Raw genomic sequence first — 26,851 nt, 5'->3', positions numbered from 1 at the left:
GGAATCCCAGTTCTGCCCTCTATTCAAGCGCTCAGTATCAATATGAACAGGATGAATCTATGCAAACCTATATCACTTACCATCTGTGGTGAGGTGAAAGTATGATAGACAGTGGGAAAATATTTTTTTAAACTGTATGACTTGGATCAAAGGTTTTGGGTTTCTTTCCACAATCATCTCACAATGGTTTGCTACAATTTTGGTCCATTTCTCCTGACAGAAACTATAACTGAGTCAGGTTTATTGACCGCCCAACACACATTTTCAGCTTTTCCTACAAATTTTCCAAAGGATTGAGATCAGGGCTTTGTGTTGGACACAGCAAAACATTAACTTTGTTGTCCTAAGGTAACCCTGAAACTAATTTAGTGGGATAATTGGGGTCGTTGTCCCTAGGGAAGAGTCATCTATGAAAAGCTTAAACATCCTGGGCGATATCTCGAGAAGTTTTTTTTCAATATCAACACATAATATTCTTCCCTCTGTTATTACAGGTCTCAATTCTCTGAGTAATGACACCCTTCCCCCTTAAATGTGATACGAAATGTGATTTACACATCTGGAAATGATACCCTAGGATGGACTAGGATATCCACATATTTCCAACTTTTATCTTGGCTAATTTGTTTACATTTTTTCCTCAATGTCACACAAAGAAGCAGTGAGGTTCAGGTTTTGGCTTACAATACACGCACATGTGCACTTCCATTTTACTGAAATGTTGTGAATTAACTTGTTGGAGGCCATGACGAAGCCATGACTTCATCACCCGAGTGATGAAGTCACTCTCTCATTCATATGGCATTCAGCAAACAGAAATAATATTTGTAATTTTTACTGACCTAAGAGAAAATTTTAGTATGATTTTTCAAACAGTGCATTTTTATACAATGTGTGTGTAAACTTATGGTTTGAACTGAAAGCCCTTTCTTCTTTCATTCAGCTTCTAACAGAGAGCATCTTTGTAAGTTTATGATTTTTAAATTTGTGTCTCCTTTCTTTTATCCATATTGGTTTAGGTTTCCTTCCAACCCAGATATGCAGCATCTGATAAGAAGGTGTAACCCCAACAATATAAACTGCCTACGTGGTCAGCCTCCTATTTTGAGCAAAGTGAAACTCTCCTCCCGACTTCGTATTGCTAGGCAAAAAATGAAGAAAAGAATAATAATTTACTGAAAGTTGGTGAGTGCAAATTAGTATTTCTATCCTAACTAGAACATTGAAAACGTCACTATTATTTGCCCTCAGTAACTTGATGTTTACCTAACAATAATGCTTAACTTAGCCTAAAAAAGTTAGGATTATTGACTGAAACTAAAATAACCTCAAACTTTAGACCAAACCGTTACTGCTTATCCTAAAAATGTTAATCAGAAAATTTAGAGCTGGACAGTAATCCCAGTCAGTGATCGACTGGTAACTAACTTTACCAGAAAAGGCTTACAGAGGCAACATAAACAAGCCCACACTCTTCAGCACACGCACTTGTGGTTAAAATATAACTCCTTGTGGTTACAGTGGTGTTTGAACACATATTTCCAGAGTAAGGGCGTTTTCAACAGTCATGGGTGTTTTTTGACACCTCTAGCTGTTGCAGGCTGTTGTCTGTTTGCTTCCTTCTGCTATATTTTCCGATTATAGAAGCAGCATTTTATGAAAAAATAAATAAATAAATTTATTCATTCACTTGTTCTGCGTCAACTTAATTTAAGTGACGCATCAAACTCACCCACTCCCCCCCCCCCGTCATCTCAAAACGAGAAGTGGTGCTCGAGTGCATTGAGCGTGAATGCACAGAAAAGGCTGGGCCTTCCCTCAGTGCTGTAGGTCAAGTATGTTGCACAGTTCATAGCATCATTTATTAGACTAAAATTTTAATTCTGTGCATTATACAGATGGGAAGCCCAGGATGACTTTTGCATTTAAAATCCCTTTATAGATTCATTGTTTAAGATAATTATTTCTTCAGAAAAAGAGAGCTCTGCTGTTTGATATATTTAACTGATTGTTTTTTCTTTTTTAAGATTTAAGTTAATTTTGCATGTTTTTTTCAGCAAAGAATCACATTACAAGAGTTACAGTCTACTTTTTTCCCCAAACATGTTCAACTACAAGCGATTTGCTTATTTCTGATGGTCGCGTGTCTCTTTGTGGAGCTTGCAGAATGCCTCATATGTTGGCCGTGAGCATGATTTTGTGTTAACATTTACAATAAAAGCAGTTTTTGATCTGTTCTGTTGACTGTTTTTATTTTGTGACCTAAAAGCAGCAAAGCAACAACCACAGCTGTGCGACGAAGCTAAATGAAACCCTTTATCTACAGGGAGGGGCACCTTTCCATCTGATGGGAGTTCCTGTTTTTCTCTTGCACCTTCTGAGAAATACCAAGTGAAAGAAAAAAAAAAGTCCCTTTAAATTAGATACTCCTGGAGTCCTGAAGCTGTGAGTGCAAGTGAACAGTCTTGCCACATATCCTTCAAAATATTGAGTCATGATTCAGTTTTTTTGCAAAACATACAACTGTTTGAGGGGGTGGCAGATGTTTTGAAAGACCCTTTCCCGCAAAAGCTATTGGAGGTCAGACTAAGTTGAATATCTGACGCTCAGTAAAAGTTTCCTTTATGCATTAGTATGGAAATTCACTATAAGAAATTTCATATTGCTGAAGTTAAAAAAAAATAATAATAACATTATGCCAGAAGGATTTCATTTTAAAACTTTTAATTTGTGGGTGTAAATGCTCACAATTGTTTCTTTAGGCAATGATGACAGCACAGGACGATGGTAATCTCTCTGTTGCATGTGCAAGTGCATCTATGTGTGTGTGTGTGTGTGTGTGTGTGTGTGTGTGTGTGTGTGTGTGTGTGTGTGTGTGTGTGTGTGTGTGTGTGCGCGCATTTTGGGTGGGGTGTGCAACTTTACTCACACAGGCTTATTTCCCCATCAAAAATGAGCTGCAAAAATCTGTTGACGCTCACACACACTCAGCATCAACATCATCAGCAGCCAGAGTAAGTACTCTCCATGCTTTTACATTAAGCTACACATATTAGAAATACCTGCAAAAAAATGTAAAAAATATAAATTAAGTATAAACAAAAGGATCAGATGTTGTTTAGAAGATTTTTTTTGTTTTAGGAATTAATCTTGAATTTTAACTTGAATTTTTTATTTATTTCAGTTTTTGCACAATTTAAAATCTAATTTACATACATTTAATTTCCAAAAAGATGATTTGTGGCCCTGAATATATTCTAATATATTGATTTTTTTCTCCGTTTTTGTGAAAAGTGTTTTTTTGAAGAAAAAAGATGAACAAAAAATTCTGTGCAGCTTTTTACAATTTGATAATAATTTAATAGAGCATACCGCTGCAAAGAAAAACATTTTCCAATGTTCTCGATGAAAGCAGCTGCTGCGTTTCCTCCATGTGGTAATTTAAATGCCCACGTTGCTCACTCATCCTGTGTTAACCGCAGAAAGGTGGAGATTGTAGCGCACATGTTAGGCATTTAAAAGATGCCTTTTAAAGTACTTCAAGCCCCTCACCAAAACATGCATCGCACAGGACCGGAGGGGGTGTCTATTTTTTGCTTTAACTCCTGTATGAAATGAAGTTGATCTTACTTCTTCTTTTCTCCCTCTCAGGTGTGTGTTGTGTGCTGGCTCTGCTGGTTAGAGGTTGCAGACAGCCTGTTTGATCACAGGAGTTTTCTGTGCAGCTCTTGCCAGCTTGGTGGTTCAGCCTCGATTTTCATCTCTGGTTCGTCACGATGGACGTCCTCTCCTACCTCACCTCCCCGTCCTCCTGCCCCCACGTGTACCACCTGCCAGCTTACCCCAGCAACAGCTCTGTGCCAAACGAAGCCACTACAGCCACAGGGTCCAACCAGGTGATCCTGAGGCACTACAACCACACGGGCCGCCTGCAGAACAGGACGACCTCAGTCACCCAGGCCCCCATCAGCGTCTCCATGTCCGTTTTCCTCTTTTTCAGCGTGTTTATAGTCCTGGAGAACTTCCTGGTGCTGGTGGCCGTCATCTCCCGCATCCGCCACAGCCGCCGCTGGGTTTACGTCTGCATTGCTAACATCACCCTGAGCGACCTGCTCACTGGTGCGGCCTACGTGGTCAACATCTGCATGTCCGGCAACCAGACCTTCCGCCTCACCCCTGCCCTGTGGCTCTTCAGGGAGGGCATGCTGTTTGTGGCCCTGGCAGCCTCCATCTTCAGCCTCCTGCTGATTGCGGTGGAGCGCTACACCACCATGATAAAACCTCTGCACCAGAAGTCAACCAGGAAGACCTTTCGGATCTACGGCCTGGTGGTGCTCTGCTGGATTCTGGCGCTGGTGATCGGTTTCCTCCCCTTGCTGGGCTGGAACTGCGTCTGCAGCCTGGATGGATGCTCCACTCTCCTCCCTCTCTACTCCAAGAGCTACATCTTCTTCTCCCTCATCATCTTCTTCCTCATCCTGCTGACTATCGGGGTGCTTTATGGTGCCATCTACTGCCACGTACACAAGAGTGCCCAGCTGGGCCCTCAACGCAACCGCAAACGCTCCCTGGCTCTGCTGAAAACAGTGATCACCATCGTGGGGGTTTTCTTGGTCTGCTGGGGTCCACTCTTCATGCTTTTGCTGGTGGATTTCTTCTGCGCCTCCCGCCAGTGCACCCTGCTGTTCAGCGCCGATTTCTGCATCTCCCTGGCCGTCTTCAACTCGGGCCTCAACCCCATCATCTACGCGTTGGGCAGCAGCGACATGAGGAAGGCCATGGCCGAGCTACTGTGCTGCTGCTGCCTGAGGGCCGGCCTCTGTCGCCCCGACAAGTTCATTTCCAAGGAGACCAGCAGCACCTCGGAGAACAGGAGGGACAGTCTGAGGAACAGCTTTAGCAAGGTCAGGAGTCTGAGTGTGGCCTCCCCACCGCCGACCCCAAGCAAACCTCGCAGAAAGTGCAGGCTGAGCACCACAACCAGCTGCCTGTCAGTTTCAAGTGGTTAAACCACAACGTGCTCCCCTCCCAAGCAAGCAAGACCGGTGTGCACTGACACACGTCTAACCGTTTCCTCTGACTCTTGGTTTGACTGTTCACAGCGCGGACGATAAGATGTTTAAAGAGAACTTTAAAAACAGGAATTTAGCATTAACTATGCAAGGAAATGAAAACTCTCAGGGAATGAAACATTCAGTTTGTCAATGCAACTCCTACATCTAGTGGAAAACTCTTTGTACTGGATCATTTGGATGACATTCAATGTATATTAATGTATTTTGAATGAGGAAAATGTGATGTAGTTTTGTACAAAAACTGATTGAAATATAAATAAATTTTATTTTGTGTTAAATATGATGTCTCGGAGTAGTGATGCCGCTAGATTCCTCTAGAGGGAGACACTTTATTAAAGGAGTCATGCAGATTTATATTAAAAATAATAAACAACTTTAAATTAATCATCATAAATGGCATCAGATCAGAAATTTATCTTATTTAGTCAAAAGAAAAAGATTGTTTTTCTTTTGAACTAAGCTTTAAACAGACTCGTCCCATGCTGTTTGGCACTTCCTGCTTTTTGACAGGATGACTGATGGAGGTTTCAGCTCAGGGCCCGGTCTGCAGCCCTAAGGGCACTAACAGCCAGAGCTAATTGATAAATTCATTACGACTGTCTGGCAGGCCAGAGAGATAAGCTGTAGCCGATAGTCTGCACATTCGAGTACACATGGCCGACTGTACCGCACGTCTGCTGCCGAGTACTGGAGCAACTTGTTTTGTCTTGACTTTGCAGTAACTATTTTTACAAAAGCAAAACTGTGACTTTCTCACAATTCATTTCACAGCGGAAGAGCAGTCACAAGAACCGATCTCACGGCTGGAGGGGGAACTCAAAGCAGCGCTTGTTGGTCGAACATCAAAATCTTTCCGCTTTCATTGTAATGTGTTTGCTTGGTTTTCTGAAGCATTAGCTTTCACTCTGAGGCAGTGAGTCATTCCTCACTTCATATCTGTAGAGAAAAACACTTCACTTGAGTAGCTTTAGTCTTCCATAACACTGAGGATTCAGGGTTAATGAGTAAAATCAAGATACTAATGTTTTAAGCAACTCCGATTATGCTGACTGAGACTTTTTGAGCCTTTCGTGTCTTACTTTGTTCAGATCAACTTCTCATGGTCATCAATTAAGTACCATGTTTTCAAAAAATTGAACTTGAATTCATTTTCATGGATTGGTATGGAAATGACCCCTACTGCAGCTGGTAGTGGTACTGTATGAAAAACTCCATGGTAGTACACAGGAAGCTCTGTAGTTAAAGAGTTCAGGTTAGCTGCTGTAATAGAATCAGGGGGAATAAAAAGACTTGAATGAGAAGCCAGTAACCTTTCTGGGATCGATGAATGAGCTTTGATCCGAGGGGTGGTTCTCCTTCAAGTGCTTGTTAGTGTGAGGATCCAAACGAATGAGGCTGTGCAAGCAATCAAAAAACTCCTCTTCTGCCTGGGCGGCAAATCACTGAAAACAAAGCTCAGCATGCAAGAGGGACACAATAGGTTGCTGGGAATCAGAATCCAAGACAGATCAGGTTCAATCAGAAACCTTATCAAAGGACCAGGCAGAACTTGGTGGTCAGGAGCAGAAATGATGCTCAGAGGTAGAAAAAGTAGAGGACTAGGTGAAAAAGGAGGATCCACGACAAATGAACAAAGTCTAAAGAGACTTTAGAACAGTTGTGCTTTAGGGAAAATCCACCATATTATAACTTGTGCACCTAATTCTTGTTTGGACAAAATATCTATTTTACACTGTGACAAAGGGAAAAGGTCAAACAGATAAATAAAAAGTCCATTTTGTTCTTTCTACACAATGTCACTATAAAAAAAATTACCTAAGTGTTAAAACTGAGCATTTCACATTTACTTATGCATCACAGAGTGTTTTAATTTTGTTGTTGATTTATTTTTTAACAAGCAATTTACCAAAATTGTTTGAAATAATATAGGTTTAATGAAAACATTTAATCACTTGTGTTTTAAATGTAGCTAAATGGTTTTTAAATTTTATATACATCTTCAAAACTTCAGAATAATTATTTGTATCTTGTAGTAGTATTTTTTTTCACTCTTTGTTTTTATTACATTATAGCATGACTTTCTACAGATATTTTTTATCTTTTTTAATCACCTGGGCCAAAATCCTCTAGTCAAACGTGAATAAAAAATAAACTAAATTCACAAAAACAATGTATTGTGATTTATTTTACCTACTTAGTAATTAAGTATGCAAATAATGTTTTAAATAAACAACTAAAATAGTAATACTTTGGTAGGAAAGGGATGTGTAAATCATATTAAATCCAAACCGAAAACAGGTATTTGCATGTTTGCCTTATTTAAAAAAAAGGTATCAAGTTTTCAAATTATTTTGGGCTCAATAGAGAAAAATAGCCTATTCCCAGCAATTAAGACACAATTTGGGTCAGTCGTTCTCTGAAAATGCTCGCTATAAGAAGCCAAGTTTCATAAACGAAATAAAAGTAGATTTGGGTTCACTTAAGTCTGCTTTTTGAGTAGAAACCACTGGATAGATGTGGTTCTATTTACTGCAAAATGAAATATTCAAAAAGCATTGTATTTTATTGGTAATAATTTTGCTCTTGATTAGAAATAAAAAGACTTTATCTACATCATCCACTTGTGCTTGAGGGCCAATTTTGCATTGCAGTCAGCAGCAGCACAAAATCAGTTCAGGAATCAAAAAACTTGTTTACTATGACTGGTTTACTAGGTGTAAAATTAACACTAGATGAACCACTGCACCTTAGTGATGTATCTTAACAGTTTCAGATCAGGATGACTAATTGTGATGGTGATTATTGAGGTTGACTCTCATAAATAAATGCGTGTGGTTAATGAATCATGGTCACAAATTCACTACCCCAGTTAAACAAGGTGTCCAGTGTGTTAAATGTGTCTTAACAAATTAGCAGATTGTTGCTGTAAATGCCTGGAACATCCCTGCAGACCACAATGCTCGTCATATTCCCCTCCCGACAAGTTAGCGCCAGGCCCATTAGCCTCAACAGGAAGAGCGCGCTCTCAGAGAGCGGGTTTAAAAGCTCAGACATGATTCTGGGATTTTATGTTTACTGTCTAATAGCACTATGTTTTTAGTTTTTTTTTTCTGTACCAAATACCACTCTGGCATTTCATTAATTTGCCATTTAGAAAGATATTAAGCATCCAGTAGCTCATAAATGATTTCTGAGACTGGTAATGCCTACAAAATATATTTAATATCTTATTATTGAGCTCAGTTTGCATGACTACATATATTTTCTTCACATCTAGCATTCTATGGCCTCTGAAAAATGTGATTACCAAAAGCTGTGACATAAAAGATCCTTCAAGATGTTGCAATAATTAACTGCAGCTTCCTCGTTAAGCCATGAACACTGTGTTGCAATGCATTCTTATTTGATGAGAATGTTCTAGTATCATTCAACCTCAAGAACTTGAGGTTTGAAAGGCCACAGTCAAAGTTTCTTTTGTCTGCTGTTTTCTAATCGAAAGAGCCAGGCAGCTTAGTTTTTGGATGGGTTCCTATGCGAGTTGTATTTAAATATTTTACAAAGAACATTTCAGAGTTTGGAATATGAATATGACAGAAAAATAAGAGAGGATGTATTGATAGCATAAATTTATTTCAACATCTTGTTGAATGTGCGACAAAAACACTGAGATGCTTTATAGCTTCATGAGAAAACTGGGGGGAAAAAAACTGTAAAACTTGTTTAAAAACAGATGTTGAGCAACAATTCTGCACAAACTCTGTGCCAAACTGATGTCAATGAACACAGCTTGTTAAAAGGGAATCATTTAGATGGTTCAAGGTCACTGTCATCTTTTTATGAGCTACCAATAAACCACAATCGAGTGCTAAACTACTGAACCTGTGTTGTTTATCTCAAAGTCCAAAGCATTTTTTTTTTCAGATTTCACAACCACATTTTTCTCAATTTACATACATACTTCACTAAAGCATTAGCTCTCTATTGCCCCATTTTTACTCTTAAAAATACAGACCTAAAGGTTTGTTCAGGTCATTGCTTGTCTTAAAGCACTTTGAATTGCCTTGTTGCTGAAAATATGCTATATAAATAAAATTACCTTACCTTAAATCTTAAGTTGAAATTCAAAATAGACCAAAGCAACAATTTGTGTCTTTTGATGTCATTAATGATGTCAAAGATGCTCCACACTCACTCCAATCTATCAATGTTGAGCTCAAATGGCTTGTGCAAGCTGCATGGCCTGTCGGTGTCAGTACAGAAAATGAAATAACAATTATAACAAGCAATATTTTCCCCTGAAACACAGACTGATGTCTAAGCCATCCAAAAGCAGGCACTTTTTAGGACTGCCTTACTCTGAATTCGTCTTTATTTAAAGCAGAGAAAGCAAACTCATCTCTGTCTGGATGTGTGCATTTGTGCTCTGCTAAACATGAGGGATAAGCTTCCTTCATCCCTCGGACCTGGCACATCTCCAGATCTGCTGCCTGAAGAAAAACCAACAGCAAATTCCTGCCTTTATTAGCTCAAGGCTCAGAGACATTTGTTGTATCACATCTGACTTGTCAGGGGTTGATCCTGGGCCCTCGTTGTTGCTCTCTGCCTCTCTTTCTCTCTTCTTACAACAACAAGGCCCGCTCTTTGCTCCAAATGAGGTACGATGGCTTAATGATGGTTGCGTGCAGACATGGCTATGCCCTCAATAATTATCTCGCTGCCTCTGCCTCCAGGTGTTGCGCAGACAGCTAATGATGGGCTGTCTGAGAGCAGGAGAAGGCAGTGGGTGAGGCAACGATCGGTGCAGAGGGCGATCGGCGGCTGTCAGCACAGCGACAACTTAGTGGCACATGAGAAAATTTAAAAAGAGATAAGAAACAATACATTTCTGTGTGGCCTATAGCTTATTTTAAAATTTGTCAGTGTTTGTCGTGAAGCAGCTCGCAGTGTTTTCACATTTTAAATTGATATTATTATTATTATTATTATTATTATTATGTCCAATAAAAATACAAATTTTTATTGTAAAGTGGAATGAAAATTTGCCTCTGGTCTGAACTTGTTTTAATGTAAAAATATGAAAGCATTGAGCTCACATAACTCGGACAGCTACTAAAGAAAATCCAGAATCCACCTGTGTGTAAGTTAATCTTGTTTAAAGCACGGTGGTGGCCGCATCATTCTATAAGCGAGGCTTTTCTTTAGCACTGACAAGTAAGCTTGACAGAATTGGTGAGGAGATGGATGGAGTTACATGCAGGGCGATCCTGGAGAAAAACCTGTAAGAAAGAGCGTGAAACAGATTTTAAGCCTGAGGTTAGCAAGACAACAACCCTAAAGATGCAAACAGAGCTATACACCAGGGGTGCCCAAAGCCGGCCCTCGAGGACCCACTTTGGACACCCCTGGTATACACTGTTCTAAAAATAAAACAAACAAAAAGAATATCCATGGTCAGACTTGTTCAGTCAAAGTCCACAAATTAATCTAATTGAAAATCTGGAGCGAGACATAAAGATTGATGTTTACTGACTCTCTCTATCAAACTGATTGAGCTTCGACTTATTTGAAATCAACAAGAAGCAAATAATTCAGCATCTCTATGTGCAAAGTTTGTAGAGCTGCCTGGACTCATAATTTCCTCAAGTATTTTTTTTTTTTTTAATGGGAATATACGTGGGGGGCTTATTTTTCCCAAAATGACTAATTGCTTTCAATTTTATGCTCTACTTTTTTCTCACCCAAAATTTCAATCTTTTTGTTTTTCCAGCTTTTGTATGTTTTCCAAAATAAACACACAAATGGAAAGTAGTTACCAGTTGACATGAGTAGGTGTGCGCATAGCGGTGACAGCAGGAGAATGAGATTCAGCCCTGGACTCGCACTGGAAATAAAGACATTAAACTTTCCAGTTAAGCATATGTGACCGAATAAGAGCTTATGAAATGAATACGTACTTGAGTTATATTTATCATACATCTGTAGCTATGAACACTAATCGCTGTTACCACAGATGTCTTCCTGTATGGAGATACGTCAAGAAAGCCGATGACGTGATCCGGTTGAAATGGTCCGGCTCCACTTTTAGCTTCATCTGCATGCATGCAAAGGCCCGGTCTGATTAGAAGACATGTCAGTGGCTAAATGTAACCAGGTCATTCAGACAGTAAAATCAATTGTATTGAGGAGAAAAACTGTATGGTATTTTATTTTGACACAAGCGTTTCCAGTGCCCTGCTGCTTGATTGATTGATTGATTGACTGATCACAAATCACTTGAGCTCCTTGTCGGAAGAACGTCAAGTTTCCAAAGTGGTTGAAACTAATCCTGCAGCGATTGGGTTTGCATACTGTCAAGTCAAGCGACCTGACTCTATAGGAACAGAAAATTACCAAGAGGAGTGGTTTAACCAGTGTGTATAAACTTTAGGGTACCTGAACTGTGAGTGACACCAACACTTGATTAAAGACATGCAGCTCATCATGCTGACAGAAAGAAAAGGAAAACCTCCCACAATGTAATAAACGACAGAAATTACAAGAATGCCTTGACTCAGATGAGCTGCATCTCAACGAGTGAAGGATTATTATTCCTTTTGCACTTGCACACACCTGCAACGTGGAGCAAGAGACACCTCGTAAAAGATTGTATAATGTGCCAGCCAGTTTATCTGGAAGGTCCAATCAGCTGCCAGGATGATAAATAATGTCGCATTTAACTAACTCACTAAAAGGTTTCCAGCAAATATCTATTTATCTTGACAGCAATGCATCTTATTGTCCAACAAGATTTGTCTAAATCAGTGCGACGTTACTGTAGTATCCAGCTATGGCTTCTGCCAGACACCTTTACTTGCTGAAGGGGTAAACATGTCCAACGCAGTTCTAGTTTTTTACAGAAAACTTGTTCTCCTGCTTCATAAATTCAGTGCTTTGTTTTGAACGTCATTAAACTTAATAACTAGGGTTTCAGCTTCTCTCCGTTTGGCTCCCCCCCGCAATAACAGCTTTCTGACCACAGCATGCAGGGCCGGTCAAATGACAAAGAGAGAAAAATATAAGTATAGTCTGTCTTTTGTTGTGTACGTCAATATTAAGGGTGAAGTATCCTCTAGTTTAGTTTACAGTGTTTCTAATCTCAGGACCTTTGCTGCATGTCGTATCCCTTTTGCGTACGTTTGTTTAAAGGAGCGGCAATTTGTTTTTCCAGGCACATCGTGCCATTTTTCACCACAATCAAGTAAATATGCCGCCTTCTGCTGTGTATATCAACAACAACTTTAAAGAAATCAGAAATTATCCTTTATGCTGTTAACAACCATTCTTAGGTGCGCTGGACTCATCAGTAGCTTGTATAAAGAGCTCAGCAGATGGTACTAATTTCTGCTGGCTAGTCTGAAGGGGCTGAGTGGGTGAGAGGTGGGAGGTGGGGTACTCAGTGATGTGTAAACTCAGCTGGAGTCTGCAGCTCCAAGGAGGAACTTTGTGTAAATACGTGGCACGTTATTTGAGCAAGAGTTTAAGCAACATGTCAGAGCTGCTGTTGTGTTTTTGGACGTGCCCAAGAAATTGGTGGCAACCTTGCTTTGATGGAGGTCATGTTTGCTTTGTCAAAAGCTTAGGAAAATTGGAATAGCATATTTGTAAGGTGGCATACTTTCCTATACAAGTAAGAATAAGGGCAGATATGGTACAGATCATTTAAAAAAGTAATTCAATCTGAAACTTTGGACTTCATTTAGACATCCCCAGCGGACAGAGATCTGGGCACGTTCACGCAAAGGATGGATTCCCGAGGGATGTACCCGAACAGAAACCGCCAGATGTGCACTGAGCCGGTCGTTCAGTATCTGGTATTTTTCATTCATGCAGAGCATGAGTTCATCCATTGGCAACATCAGGAAGCTCTTCTTTCTACTCAAAGGAAAAAAAAAACTCCCCCAAGAACACATCCTGGTTTACTTGGCTAGCTTTCAGTGTACCATTCCACATTCAATCGTTAATGATAAATATCCAGTGTTATGGTTACAGTTGCACCCCGTCAATCATGATCTGTCTGTTTTATCCAGGACAAGAAGAAAAAATTTGCATGTAACCTTCTTCATGCCCCTCAAGTCAAGAAACCGCTATTATTTCTGAATTTTATCCAGGATGATGTCTTCTTGTCTGTTATGGTTTTACATCATGCCTTTTCTCTAAATAAAGACATAAAGACAAAAAGATTCAGCAAACATAAAGCAGAGTGGAAATAGGATAAATAAAACAAAACGGAGCACAAACAACTGTGGAAAACTAAATTCATGAGTTCTTTTATAATTAAGTGTAGAATGCCCTTTCACCTTGACTCGATTATGTTATTTTTTTTTCCCCCCTCTGCAATACGACTTAGAAAAAGGGTCATTGTAGGGAGATTTTTTTTTTTTCTGATGCCAGTGCGAACACATGTGGAGGAGGCAGCTCTTTCAAAATCTACAGCAGCCCTGAGAACAGCTGTTTCCTCTTTATCAGATTTCAGATAGCACACAGCGGATACACGGGAGAACCGCCAGAGGTTATGAGATATAAAACGACAGAGGCAGCCAGACTGTCAACTTAGATTCTCTTATTAAACATTTGTTTTGTTTTTAATGAATAAATAACATGTTCCAGTCAAAACAATGAAAAAAGACACCACACTTTTTCAAAGTACCTTTTCTTTGCGCTAACGTTTTGAGCCGTTAAAATACAATTACCAATAACAACACGAGTTTTCTCCCGAGGCCTGGATGCTGGCCATCTGCTCCGACTTTGTTGTCAACCTTGGGAATATATGTGAGAGTTTTTCCCTCTCTCCTCTTTTCTTAATCCTCTCTCTCTCCTTCTTGTTGTGCTCTGGACTGAGAATTGTGACCACTTAACTAATTGTGTGGTGAAAGATGTTCTGAGGGTGATTATTAGGGTTCGGTTGCAGAAAGTTTCCAAAGCGATGAGACGGGCTTTCTGTAAGAGGAGCACTCCAGGCGACTGTTAAAAACAAGAATCCACAGCCATCCCAGCAGCTGCCCCAGGCTTACGTGTTCTCATAATAATACACTGGTTTCGAGCAGTCGGTGGTTATAAAACTGGAGTATTTCAACAAGAAGACAAATAACTTTTTTTTTACTTGTATTCCAACATTATTATTATTATTTATTTATTTTTTTTTGTATTTTGGAAAAATTGCAGAAGTTGAAACCCAGGAGCCAGAAAACCAAACGTTTTCCTAAACTCAACCAAATCATTCAGTCCTGAATGATTTGCAACCTATCCATCCTCACACAGAAAAGCAAAACATAAAAATTGGCACAAAGTTTTATAGCATTCTTTCTTGCTTCATGGAGAGCACATTTAGTCATGGCTTTCTATGATTGTACTTGTTGGGAAGGAGAAACTGGATGATCAACTCCTGATTTAAGAAATAAATATTATAAATCAAATATAAATATTTCTTTTGTCAAGTCAAGAGCTTTATTGTCCTCTTGGGCTTAGACAGACGACACAACCACACTTGGGGTGGAGATAAATAGAGCTTTAAACTAAATATTCAAAATAATACATTTTTAAAAAATTCAATACACAATTACAATGGAGCGAATATTGTGCAAATGTGGCGACTATGCAGGTTTTGTAGCGCTCAGTTGCTGTGAATCAATGTGATATTTATATATTAGAAGTAAGACGTATTTGTTTCTCAAAACTAAAAATTAAAACTCTGCTGCTTGTGTGGCTTTAGAACACGTCTCAAACCTACAACTCTCCGTATGAAGCCAGTAAAGAGTATTTTTCATTACCGGCGCCAGCTGAGCAATAAACCCTGCCCCAACTTCGCACATTTTCACCCCGCACTTCAAAGCGCTGTCACTCTTCTCCTCTCAGGGCTCAGATTGGTCTTGAGAGGGTTTGGACCGGCAGGTTCTGAGTTTCTCGCTTCGCTCCATGAGGCCCGAGGAGTGGAAGGAGCTGCAGCTTTGTGAAACAGATGTTCCCGCTCAGCTCTAAACCAAATTACGCAGCGAGCTCGGAGCCACAGGCCACAACCGCATGGATGCTGATTGAACGGCAAAGAGGGGGCAAGGAAAGCAGATCCGGCTCAATAAAGCGGCCACATCACGAAATCTGGTCAGCCTTTGAGACGCGAAGATGAAAGGGATATTGACATCACTATGGAGACTAAAAGGAGAGCTGGAGGCTTTGGCGTTGGTACCCCGCTGCAGTTTTGTTTTCAGCGTCGACGCATTAAAAAAACGTGACAGATGTGTCTCAAAAATAAAGTGGAACCTCACAATTCTGATGATGCTGAGTTAAATTCCCCAGATTTGCAGGGAAAATTACATCTTTTATTTCATGGTGTGGAAGCATTACTCTGAAAGGTGTTTCAAAGTAATGATCATCGTCTGTCTTGAGAATAAGTACCAACTTAACGTTTCACCATCTCTCAATTCTGTTATGAAATATCAAGTTGCATTAAGATATACGGCTTAAAATGTTTTCAGAAAGGTGCAAATTAAATTCCTTTGACTTTATTTAATTCTCATGTACTTTCTAGTTTTAGTACATTTTGGACGACTGGCTTTGTTTCCTTTTGCATCAAATCACTGTTAGTAGTTACATGTACCGTCAAACAAGTATTTGTTTTAGTATCCTTTGCAGATGAGGATACACAAAACCCTATGCATTAATTATCGAACATAGGGTTATGGTTTCTAACTTGTCTGATCTAGTAAAACAATTATCTTTAGCTAAAAATGGAAGAATGTAGCTTTAATGTAAGGTTTTAATACTTGAGATTCAACAAAAGTTTTCTTTAAGAAGACCTGGCTAGCTTTGTTTTGCATCTATCGAATATTTGTTTTATTAAGTTTCTTTCTTAATTCTGCATGCATTATGTTGTGGCTTTTTTCCTCATAAGCATAGCAGGACATAAATTGTAGTCCGTACCAAAAAAAATGACTAAAATATGTTTAAACAGTAGTTTATGTTGAATAAATGTGGTCTGGACAGGGTTGAGTACTAATCTATCAATTGCAAACATTCATCCTGTCATCGTAGATATTTTTCTGCGTCGATTATTTTCTGCTTTAGTAGGGAAATCTAAAACAAACACGCTAGGAAGCAGGTCCGGGCGTTGACAAGTGAAATTTAACCAACAAAAACCCTAATGGATAATCACAGATTTAATGAGAGTAGCGATTCCTTTCCACACAGAAATAACTTCTGCACAAATTGTTTTGCCTTTTCCCATAATAAACCAAATCACCGTCTGACAACTGTACTTTTTTTTTATTCATCAGTGTTGTTTTTTTTATCCTATTAAAATAGTCTCATGATCAGAAATATTTAAGTGCGACAACAAAGCAGAAACTGAAGGAACTGTAGTGTCCTGTGAGTCTTGTGGACAAAATGTGGAAATAAATCAACATTTAGATCATGGCAAGGAAAGGAGGGACAACTAGCTGGAGGTTTGTCGTCTCTGCGTTAAATTGTTACTCTCACCAAATAGTAAGTTTGACGTGCGGATTGAAGCTTTCGGAAGCTTAAAACATTTACAAAACAGGTGAGAAATTGGTCAAAATATTCAGCTCAAATACATAGAAAGTGCACAAACACTGCTGTTCAATATTTTTGCCAGGACTATAATGTAAATACAGATTATTCCAGAAATTTAATAATGGAAGAATAGAAACTGTTTTTTATTTTTATTTTGTGAAGATAAGTTGTTTTTTTTATACAGAATTTTAAAGATTTAAGAAAATATTTCTCAGACTTATTCAAACTTCATCACTTTGAATTATTACTGGACTAGACCTGGAATGAAAACATGGCTAGACCTTAAACTAAGTCATGCATCAAATTGTTGAACACTGTTGAAAGAGTCCTGACATTTAGAATAATGGACGTTATGCACCATCGTCTAAAGCATTTTGTTAGACTGAACACTTACATAAATCACAGCTAACTTGTCAGTCGTACCACCTGGTCTGAACAAAACTCTACACCCATCACCTCCCTGTCCTCTTTTTACCTGATGATCTCCTTTAAGCTGAACAATTATCCTGTGAAATTAAATGCAACATAAAAAAAGAAAAAAAACTTTTACAGTCCCTGTCGTGAACGGCGAAGCCACTGGATTAGAGAAGATTCATCAAACTTAATGACGAGCTTCCATTTTCCTCTGGGCATAAAATGTACCACAAAGCTCACTTCCTTTAGTGGCCACGGGAATCTGAGGAGTCGGCAGGAATCAGCTTTGCACACACTCCCCATCAGTGCAAATGGGAACTGCTGGGTGACATTGATTACCCAGGCAGACATTTCACTGGGATTACGCCACAGTCTCAGTGGAAACAGTGGGAAATAAAAATGAAAGCTGCGCAAAACAACAAGATCAGCTGTGTGGGTTTGTGACACAAAAAAACCCCCTAAAAAACACCAAGAACAGACCTGTATGTAAAGAAAGCTAAATATGACTCATTTGTGTTTAGCTCAGAAGGTGCAGGGCTGCTGATTGACAAGTTCAAGAGCTTGACTGTGATTTTCATGGCTGACTAAAAGCGAGTCTTCAGTCTATTCGGGGAAGGGTGCGGCCACCTTAACCCAACTGAAATACTGAACTTGGGTTGGGTTTACTTGCTGCATGCAGGACGTGTCATCCAAGTTAGTGAGCTCCACTCCTGTTCCTGCTGAACTGAGCCAGTTTTCAGGTAAAACACTGATACCAGTTCAGTAGGCACAGGAGGGCACAGCCCGGCACTCTTTCACAGGGCAAACCTCAGCGTACGAAATTCTGCAGAAGTCAGGTCAAACTTATTTATAAAGCACATTTAGAACAACAGGGTCGATCACAATGATGCACAATGAACCCCCTGAAACAGACGACAGGATTTAAAGGAAAACAAACGAAAATGTTTGGAAACCGTAAAGAAATGGTGATCATACAATGCTAACGAGATTCAAAACTAAATCAAAGTAATTGAGAATAAATGCATTTTAAATGTTTTTTAAAGCTTAGTAAGCAAATCTGAAACAAATAGACATTAAAAGAGCACTTACGAAATATTCAAGTGGCAAACCATTCAAAACTTCTTCCAACTTTTTCCTGGTTTTAGGTAAAAGAAGGAAGCAAAGAGACGAATTGGAGAGTGGCTGATAATCAGATCTTACGGTCATAAAAGCCCTATAACTGTCCTTTTTTAATAGTTATTGGTGACAATGAATTAATTATTTCAAATATTTGAGTTGTAAGGAGCAGTTGTTCAAGAAATTTAATATTTCAGAGGTATTTTGAGGGTCACAAATGACGATTTCAAGCAGGCCAGCATTTAACCGTAGAAAATTATAAAAACCTCCAGGATCACGTCATTAGTGCTGTTTAAAATGTATATTTATTCTGCGTGATTCTCAGAATCTGAGAGAGAATAAATCTGTGTGAACATTGTAATGAAATGCTGCATTTTTCCCAGGAAGCACATATAAGGTAAATAAACACTATCCCTGAGGAACACCACAATTTACAGAAAGGTTGCTTCATTTATGCAGTATGAAAAATAACAATAATCATAAAGCATTAGCTATTCTCTACCTCATCAATACCTCATACTCCCTATCTGTTGTTTGTTGCCTTATACATAGTTTTATAGTTAACTAAAAGCAATCCCACATCTATGCTTGAATACCAAACAGTTTAAAATACAGTGAAATAACACAAAGCTGTTCATAAAGCTTTGCACAAAAGCAACAAATGATTTGATTTGTTTTTAATTTAGTCTGCAGAATATTTAGAAATACTTTTAGTTAATTGGGCGCAAACAAAACTTACAGAAAAAAATATTCTCATGCTTCATAAACTTAGTATTTGCTTTGAACGCTCTAAGATGTAATAACTAGTGTTTTGGCTGCTGTCTGGACAAAGCTTGCAAAGCATGCTCAATGAAACAGAAAGACCAGAAGTGCTGAGACAAAACCCACATTTCTTAGCTCAGTCAAATGTGCTTAGTCTACGTTTTGCACGGTATGCACACAAATATAAGTCATGCTTTTCATAAACTGTCCACACAAATTGTATTTTCACAGCTCGCTGGTGTTGCCACAAATATTAAATCCCAGACATTATCCTAACAACAAATGGTATCTGACATCAGTCTCCAGCAACAATCATCTAAAACAATCCCCAGCATCATAACCGGGTCATTTCTTGCTTAAGACTTTTACTATCGTTTTTTTTTCTGCATCTTACCTTGTTTTACTGCAATGTTTTTAAAAGCTGAGAAAATATCTATTGAAAAAAGCCACTGACTGATGTACAAGGAAAAATATTTCTAGCTTACACATCTTATGCATACGACAATATCTCTAACTTCAACTAGACTATGTGAAATCTTTACTTTGCGCAACTCAAAATGGGATTAAAAATCTATTTATGTTAATGAAAAAAATGTAAAAGTAATATAGTCACAAAGGAAGGATACAAAATGCTATATACTCTGAGTTTATCATGCTGGGAGTGTTAATATCACTAATATTTACCCGTATTACTAGTTTCCATTCTAAAAACAGAGCTGCACAGGAAGGACTACGACAAACTTCAAGTTATATTTAAGAATCTTTTTGTTTCACTCCTTTTCAATAGGTTGCACCAACCCTGTAAAAAATGAGTTTAATACTGAGGTACACATACTGTGGCATTCTCACAGATAAAGATTAATGGCATCACTGTAAAATGGCTCCATTTCAGACTAAAGATGAATGTTACCATGAGTCAGAAAACACAAGTGCTCGTGTGTCGCCTCCAAAATACCTCAGACAGACTCTGAAAGTCATCAAGTCTCCAGCAAACTCAACTCTCGCATCCACTCGGTCACGATGTACGCCTTGGGGTTGTGTTAGTCAGCGGAGTGGGCCGGAGCGAGAATATTAGGAAACGCTGGAAACTGTAATTCAAACTTTTGTGGTCAGAATGAATGCTGTGATTTCCATCATAACAGGAAAAGTGTTGAATCTGGTAAGTGGAAAAGAGCACCATGAACACACCACAGGCTAATAAAAATGTGATAATTTTTTTATAAATTAAAAAGTAAAACTGCCTTAAATACAATTACAACTTGTCCCTTTCTTGAATTGGATTGGTATTTCCTTCCTTCCTTCCTTCCTTCCTTCCTTCCTTCCATCCTTAAAAACGTCAGTAAAAAAAATGCAAGCAAAAAAAAGAAGCAACAAATAAATAAACGATTTGTAAAATCAAAAACAAAATATGTTTGAAGAGGAGCAGGAAGAAGCAGTGACTTATCCAGTCACAATAAACATTTAAACTCTCAATCAGTAATGACACTCTATTCACTTTATGATGATATATATTTAAGATTGTTTTTAAATTATTTTGCACAGGCTTGAATGCTGTCAATGCAGGGATAAAATCAGAAGAGACGTCATGAGGTTGCTTCAAATTTTTTTCCGATCGCGTAAAGTTCGTATAGTATTTTAAATTATTGTACATGGGTCACATGGTGAGATTTTTGGGTCGGTTTATGAGAATATTCTAATCTAAATGACAAAAGTTTCTTTCATGCACAAGGAGAGCAGAACAAGTTCAAAAATCACACTTCAGGCCATAATCGTGACCTTATCCTCCGTACACGTCATTTCATCTCCTCCTGACCTCTCACTCCTCCTTCCCTTCTTCTTTCAGCTTATCCGAGATCATCAAGTTCAGTCCATCCACCGGAACAAATCCTCCACGTTGAATCAACTATTTCACCTCAGGCACTGAACTTAGCCACTGTGAACAACACATTGCAGGGATCAATGCTCACCAATTAGCTAAGCTCTGTGCCTTTAGCAAGTGGGCGGCTGGCTGAGATTTATGCAGACCTTTACGTGAGACGTCGGCAGTGAAGTCAGTGGTTTCAGATTCTGCAGAGTGTTCAGAGGGCGCAGTGGAGGGATCTCCACTTTTATCTTAGCTCTCCAAATAAATTCCTTGTTTATAAACCCTAAAATCCAACATCTGAAATATAAACCTTCTCCTGTGTGGCTCTGGCTTGCATTTACATCCATTTCCTGGCACATTAGAGCACAGAGTGGTGAGGATAGTTTAAAATTTCAAACAGCTGCAGCCTTAAATACACACAGACACAACTTAACCTTTTAGAGGTCTGCAGAGATGGCTTGATAGCGTTTTGGTTTAATTCCTCCACTGCTCCAGAATCGGGCCTCAAAATGAGTCCCTGGGTTGGAAATGTGAGGTCGGGACAGACGTCCTGCTGAGCTGTGAAGGAGTGGAAATCCCTGGCAATGTGATTTTTGTTTCTCTTTGTGCATCAAATCACGGTGCCAGGAACCCTCCCCTAAAACAGCGAGACCAGAGGCCCGGTCTCCACCTCTCTGCCCTTTACCGCCCTCCGCACTGTTACATTGTTTTTAGACTCCAGATGCTTCTTTTCCGCAGCAGCTGTGGAACACCTGTGACCTGGAGAAAAAGAAAAAGAAAGAGAGAGAGAGAAAGCGAAAGAGAGAGAGAAAGAGATGGAGAGGGAGAGAGAGAGAGAAAGAGAGAGGAGATTTTAGATCCATTATTTCTCTCTCTGTGAAACAAAACCTTCATATCAGACCTCGCAGTGTTTTGATGATAATATATGATGCACTTAAGAGCACTCATCCAAGCCCTGCATTGGAAGATGACGCAACATAATGTGCGTAACAGAAAAATTGCATTTGTGAGACAAGATAAAAAAAAAATAATAAAAAAAAAAACTCTGCGGGTTTTTTGTTGCAGTGATCAGCAGGAAGCAGCAGATGTGGAGTCTAGCTGAAACATGCAGAGCCAGCTACCTGCTCGATTGTTTTAACGCAAACCAGGAAACTCTAGCGGTGCGCTGCCAGTGGGTGTCTGTGCAGTCCCGGTTTCAGTTGAGACAGAAAGATGTTGGTTTGTTTTTCAACTGTCTAAGGCTTAATGTTGCTTGATGAGGACACAGAAAAAACAAAACAAAACAAAAAACACTTCTGCCATTTTCACAACTTTCTCCTTGCAGAATTGTAAATGTCGAGGTGTACATCTATTCCATGTTTTGTTGTTTTTTTTGTTTGTTTGTTTGTATTTGTTTGTGCTGCTTTGCAGAGAAATTTTCCGGCCCACCCGGGTGGGGAAGGAATAATGACAGGATTGTTGAGCAGTGAAGAGGAGGATGAGGTTAGGGCCGAGTCTCGGCGGTTTTTCCTTGATCACTTTTTGTGCATCATCTCTTCTCTTTCATTCCGGACTTTAAACCATCTGGGCTGGCGGAGTTTCCTAACAACAGGGTAAAGATGCCGCTTGGAAAAGTCTGGAAGGTTTTAAAACTTCATTCACATGTTTTCCATAAATAAATACAATAACTAAGAGGAAAAGTCTAATGTTTTCTTCTGTTGCAGGAGAGACAGTCTGTTTTACTTAAGCTTTAATTGATTTATGTACACAGAAACACATATTACATTAGAAAACAATCAAAATCACAGCCTTTAAAAATGAAAAACCTTAGCTATCCTGTCTGAATAAAGATTCATATTTCTAATTTTTCTCCATAAAGCCTTGGTATTCATGCGCAGAGCCTCGGTACACGTTGTACAACCTTTAAAAAAAAAAGGCATGCAGACGTCTTCCAGACAGAGAAATATGCCTGTGCTGTCAAGCAGTGTGTTAACAGTCAGCCACTCCCTGCACAGGAATCATGAATAAAAATGTTTGTGTAGATTGTGGGATCTGGAACACAAAGTTGTGCATCAGTGAACAGCAAAGGCAGAGAGAGTGAATGCCTGCGTGCGTGCACTTCATTTGCATGCACAACTTGTGGCGTGTTTGTCTGACAAAGGAAAACAGAGAGAAAACGCTGAAGATGTGTGAATGAAGGGAGTGGCCGCTGCCCGCTAACACCGCGGTGAGTCAGTGTTTGTTTGATGGGCGTGAAAGTCGAAATGGGAAACGAGTGACTGGTCAGGCTGCTGTCAGACTAAAACGAACGATTGGTCACATCTGGCATGAAATCGAGGGTAACGGGGCAAAGATTTAAGTGACTCAAAGGTCCTGTTAATAAAAAATATATATATTTTAAAAAAGCATGTAGAAATTTATAGATGTATGCTGTTATTTTTAGACATGTTCATTCCTAATCTAGAGCCCACATGTGTACAGGAGTTACTCATCACTTTAGTTGGTTTATGAAATTCCAGATTTAATACATTATGTCTGTGTGTGTCCAGTGAACAAGATTTATAGCCTGAAGGAACTTATTATTGCATAAAAGGCTGAAGATGTAAGCAAGTCATCAAATTTAGAAAAGCACATGGTTTGCACACTCAGCCAAACAAACTGACCCCATTCACGCTTGTTGGGAAAACCAGTCGACAAAAGGGAGTTAAGGCGGCGTAGCAAAGGGAAAAATGCAATAAATACCTTCAAGGACATAAACATCTTCATGTGTCTCACTTTTTAAACGTTCTCTCGCTGCATTTCTTCCCTCAGGGGATGACAAAAACCTCAAACCGTTTACTGAAAAGCACTTTCCCATGTAGCCCAGCTCTGCAGTTGGCAATGTTTACACAGGAGATGTCAAGATAAATGTGGTGGCGACTGCGGGTGCAGCATTCACATCTGAATCTAGCTGTGCCATGCTGATGTCACGCTGTGTTTCTCACTTCGGTGCAACTGTGATTTGTCACCTTTCTCAAGACAGAGCGCAAGGAAAGTGTTTGGATGGAGACGGTGAAATATCTGAAAAAAGTTTTGAGTCAATCGCTGGCATGAATACAACACCTGGCCGATGCATTATTTAAGTTAGCATTAGAGTTGCTGTCTGTTTTGTGCATCTAAGCTTGACAGCTTGTAGCTTAGAACATTAAACTTTTTTAATTAATTCTTCAGCGCCATATTTTGAGTTACTTGAAAACAAAATTATTTGAACAATGGATACCACAAGCTTAGGAAATTTGCAAAACCCAACAATTAAACAAAATAATTTTTGCTTACCAGCTGTATAGAAATCGCAAACTGTGTATAAAAATGGAGATAATATAGTTTCTAATTTACTGGCTACAGTAAAATAAAGTAATTTGTCAATGCAGAAGCTGAATTTTAGAAAAATCCAACCATTAATTTGCCGCAGTTGTTCAGTTCAGAAAAAAAAAATCTAACACAAAATAATAATAGCTTGCAACAGAATACCGTAATTGTTGGTAGCCCCAGTAATAAATGTAACTGGGGCATTTGCAATTCATGCCTTTAATTATTTGCAAATTGACCTAAAAATTCAGGACATACTCTTTCTGAACATTTTCAAAGGACTTTTTAATGACTCTGAGACAGAGACATCTGGCTGTAGGTGCTTTCCTTAATTATTTCTCAGAAACGTCTGTGTGTATCTGTGCCTGTGTTCTGATTTTCGTACCTTCTTCTGCCTTAATTTGTGCCTGTTTTGCCCAGAATACACAGAAAGTACACAGCAATTTAGAAACTTTTAATTAATAACCACAAGCCTGTTTCTAATAGCCACTCTTCAGACAAAAGAACACGATTCAAGAAAGATGCGTGTGATAATCTTTATAAATTAGAAAATAAATACTCATCTAAACCTACCCACATAAATATCAATTCAGTCAGGGCGACTGGCAAAACATTTAAGTCATCATGAAATGTGATTAAAAAAAAAAGGCTGGACAAAAAAATCTCTCCAAGGTTCAGCGTTAGAATTGAGCAGACAGTGGCAAATCAAAATGAAACATTTTCACCCCGTTAAATAGGTTCAGTAATAATTAAATTAAAACTAATATTGAAGAAAAATATAGAAGGAAAACTGAATGTGAATATAAACTGTAGGGTGCAAATATTAAAGGTTATTGGCAGCCTTACACTTAAATGTAAATAAGGCCAACATTAAGGTGCTGCTCAAATCTAAACTTTGATGTATTTTAAAATGAAAGTAATTAAAAATGAATGTTTTAAGTGGGTATGCAAAAAGACCACTTTCTTCCAGAGTTGTGAGGAGATGCAGAGCTAATACTTTTATTAGATTATCAAGTATATATTGTCTGCGGTAGCTAATGCTCTTCAAACCCGGCCAGCAGATGACTCACTGAGGAAGGAACTTTAATCAGGGTGGCTATAAATCATTAATATAAAAGCATTGCCCTGAGCAACATCAGTATTCACCGCTGAACAACTGAAATCACAAAGTAACAATAATTATCTAACATGGTATTAAACCTCATAGCTAACCATGAACTCCTGAGTTTCAGCGGCTGCTTTTCTAAGTTCCTGTAGCATGTAGTTGAGCTTGTGTATCGTGTTAACAGGAACAATAGGTGGAGATCAATTTTCAGCTTGATTATTTACAGTCCTTTCCTCAGCCAACAACGTCTTTACTTAAAAGAAAACACAAACTTTCTCTGCTGCTGCTTGTGTAACAATACCACAGCTCCGTCTGCGTCCATCGGTTGGGATTTCAAGTCAGTTACATAATTTGTCACAAGACGTTTGAATCAGACATGACGCCCTGTCTTAGGTTAAATGACTTTACTTTACAGATGTTAAATAAGACTTTACCACACAGTCATTTATTACAAAAAAAAAATGTTTTTTATCCTGGCAGCACAGTGGTACAGCTGTTAATACTGTTGCGTTGCAGCGAGAAGGTCCTGGGTTTGAACCCTGACCTGTGGTCTTTCTGAATGGAGTTTGAATGTTCTCCCTGTTCTTCAGTGGGTTATCTCTGGGTACTGCAACTTCCTCCCATAGTCCAAAAGCAGTTGAGCTCTAAACATTGCTACTCCTGTGTCACTGTGCTGCCATGTGACAGACTGCCAACCTGTCCAGGTTGCAGCTGACCTCTCGACCCAATGACTGCTGGAGATCGGCACCAGCCATTTTTAATCTTAATAAAACTTAAGTCTACATTTACAAAGGGTGAAGATCTTTGAGGTTAATGGGAAACTTTGAATATGCCTGTAATCAGCTCCAGGTTTAAAGAATGATTCACTATACGTGAGATAAAAGCTGTAATGTTTCCTTTATCATAACAGCCACACCTGTCTTTTCCCCCACAGCAACAGGAATCACCTCCATATTCCCATGCCCACTTTATCACAAAAAGTTCACTTTTCTCTTTTCGTGCGTCCTTGTGATGCACTCTGTTGAGACTTTCTAGATGAGCAAAGCTAGCAGAGACATCCTTTGAAACATTTACGTCTGTAAGAGTGGTACAAAAAGACTTGGAGGGGGAATTCATTTGATCTTTGAGTCATGCTAACATTTTAAGATTTTATTTGTTGAAAATTTAGAAGACTAACAATACAAAGCTACGTGTCATTTTGAGTTTACCCATCCCTTAAAATCCCATTATATTGAAAAATGTTTCTGGCTGTACTTTTGGAAAAATCATGGATATGAGTGGGCAGATTTACTTTCTATATGAACAAAAAAAAAACAAAAACATAATAATACCATGTACCGAACATACAGAATTGCTGCTTAGAAATTAGTCTCAGTCTGTCTTTTCAGTCCAACATTTAACACAATATTGTCCTTTTACAAGACTCCTAATAGACCAGTGGATGTCAATCTTTACTGTTCAGAAAAGCATTTTCACTCTTTTTCTTATTGTTCAAAGCCACAAAACCAACAAGTTGAAAGATGACTCATCACATTTTATAAACACCTCATGCAATAAAATCTGTTCTTTTAAAAAAAAAAAAAAAAAAAAAAAAAAAAAAAAAAAAAAAATTTTTTTTTTTATTTT

General features: G+C 38.8%; 1 protein-coding gene and 2 long non-coding RNA genes across 3 annotated transcripts in view; 1 reads left to right on the top strand and 2 right to left on the bottom strand.

Annotated features, from left to right (window-relative positions):
• The first annotated feature begins 2,942 nt into the window (after nucleotides 1–2,942).
• On the top strand, nucleotides 2,943–5,349 carry s1pr4 (sphingosine-1-phosphate receptor 4). The gene is made up of 2 exons (XM_015037681.1): nucleotides 2,943–3,014; nucleotides 3,652–5,349. The coding sequence occupies exon 2, from the start codon at nucleotides 3,777–3,779 to the stop codon at nucleotides 5,007–5,009; it is 1,233 nt and encodes a 410-aa protein (XP_014893167.1). The 5' UTR covers nucleotides 2,943–3,014; nucleotides 3,652–3,776; the 3' UTR covers nucleotides 5,010–5,349.
• A 3,339-nt stretch (nucleotides 5,350–8,688) lies between these two features.
• LOC106950669 (uncharacterized) lies at nucleotides 8,689–17,763 on the bottom strand. The gene is made up of 4 exons (XR_001425660.1): nucleotides 11,050–17,763; nucleotides 10,889–10,956; nucleotides 9,177–10,351; nucleotides 8,689–9,115 (listed from the first exon to the last, which is right to left on the bottom strand). It is a non-coding gene; the product is annotated as an uncharacterized LOC106950669 (long non-coding RNA).
• Nucleotides 17,764–20,419: 2,656 nt separating this feature from the next.
• The window catches only part of LOC106950668 (uncharacterized), a 14,059-nt gene continuing 7,627 nt past the window's right edge, over nucleotides 20,420–26,851 (bottom strand). Inside the window, exon 2 of the long non-coding RNA XR_001425659.1 lies at nucleotides 20,420–21,552. This is a non-coding gene — a long non-coding RNA (uncharacterized LOC106950668). The remainder of the gene's footprint in view (nucleotides 21,553–26,851) is intronic.

The sequence above is a fragment of the Poecilia latipinna genome, unplaced genomic scaffold, assembly GCF_001443285.1.
Source record: "Poecilia latipinna isolate Pla-1442-1.1 unplaced genomic scaffold, P_latipinna-1.0 Scaffold415, whole genome shotgun sequence".
Classification (NCBI taxonomy): domain Eukaryota; kingdom Metazoa; phylum Chordata; class Actinopteri; order Cyprinodontiformes; family Poeciliidae; genus Poecilia; species Poecilia latipinna.
This window is presented reverse-complemented; position numbering and strand designations above follow the sequence as displayed.

Excerpts from the sequence above, each read along its gene's own strand:
- s1pr4 (XM_015037681.1), top strand. The coding sequence starts at position 3,777 with ATGGACGTCCTCTCCTACCTCACCTCCCCGTCCTCCTGCCCCCACGTG.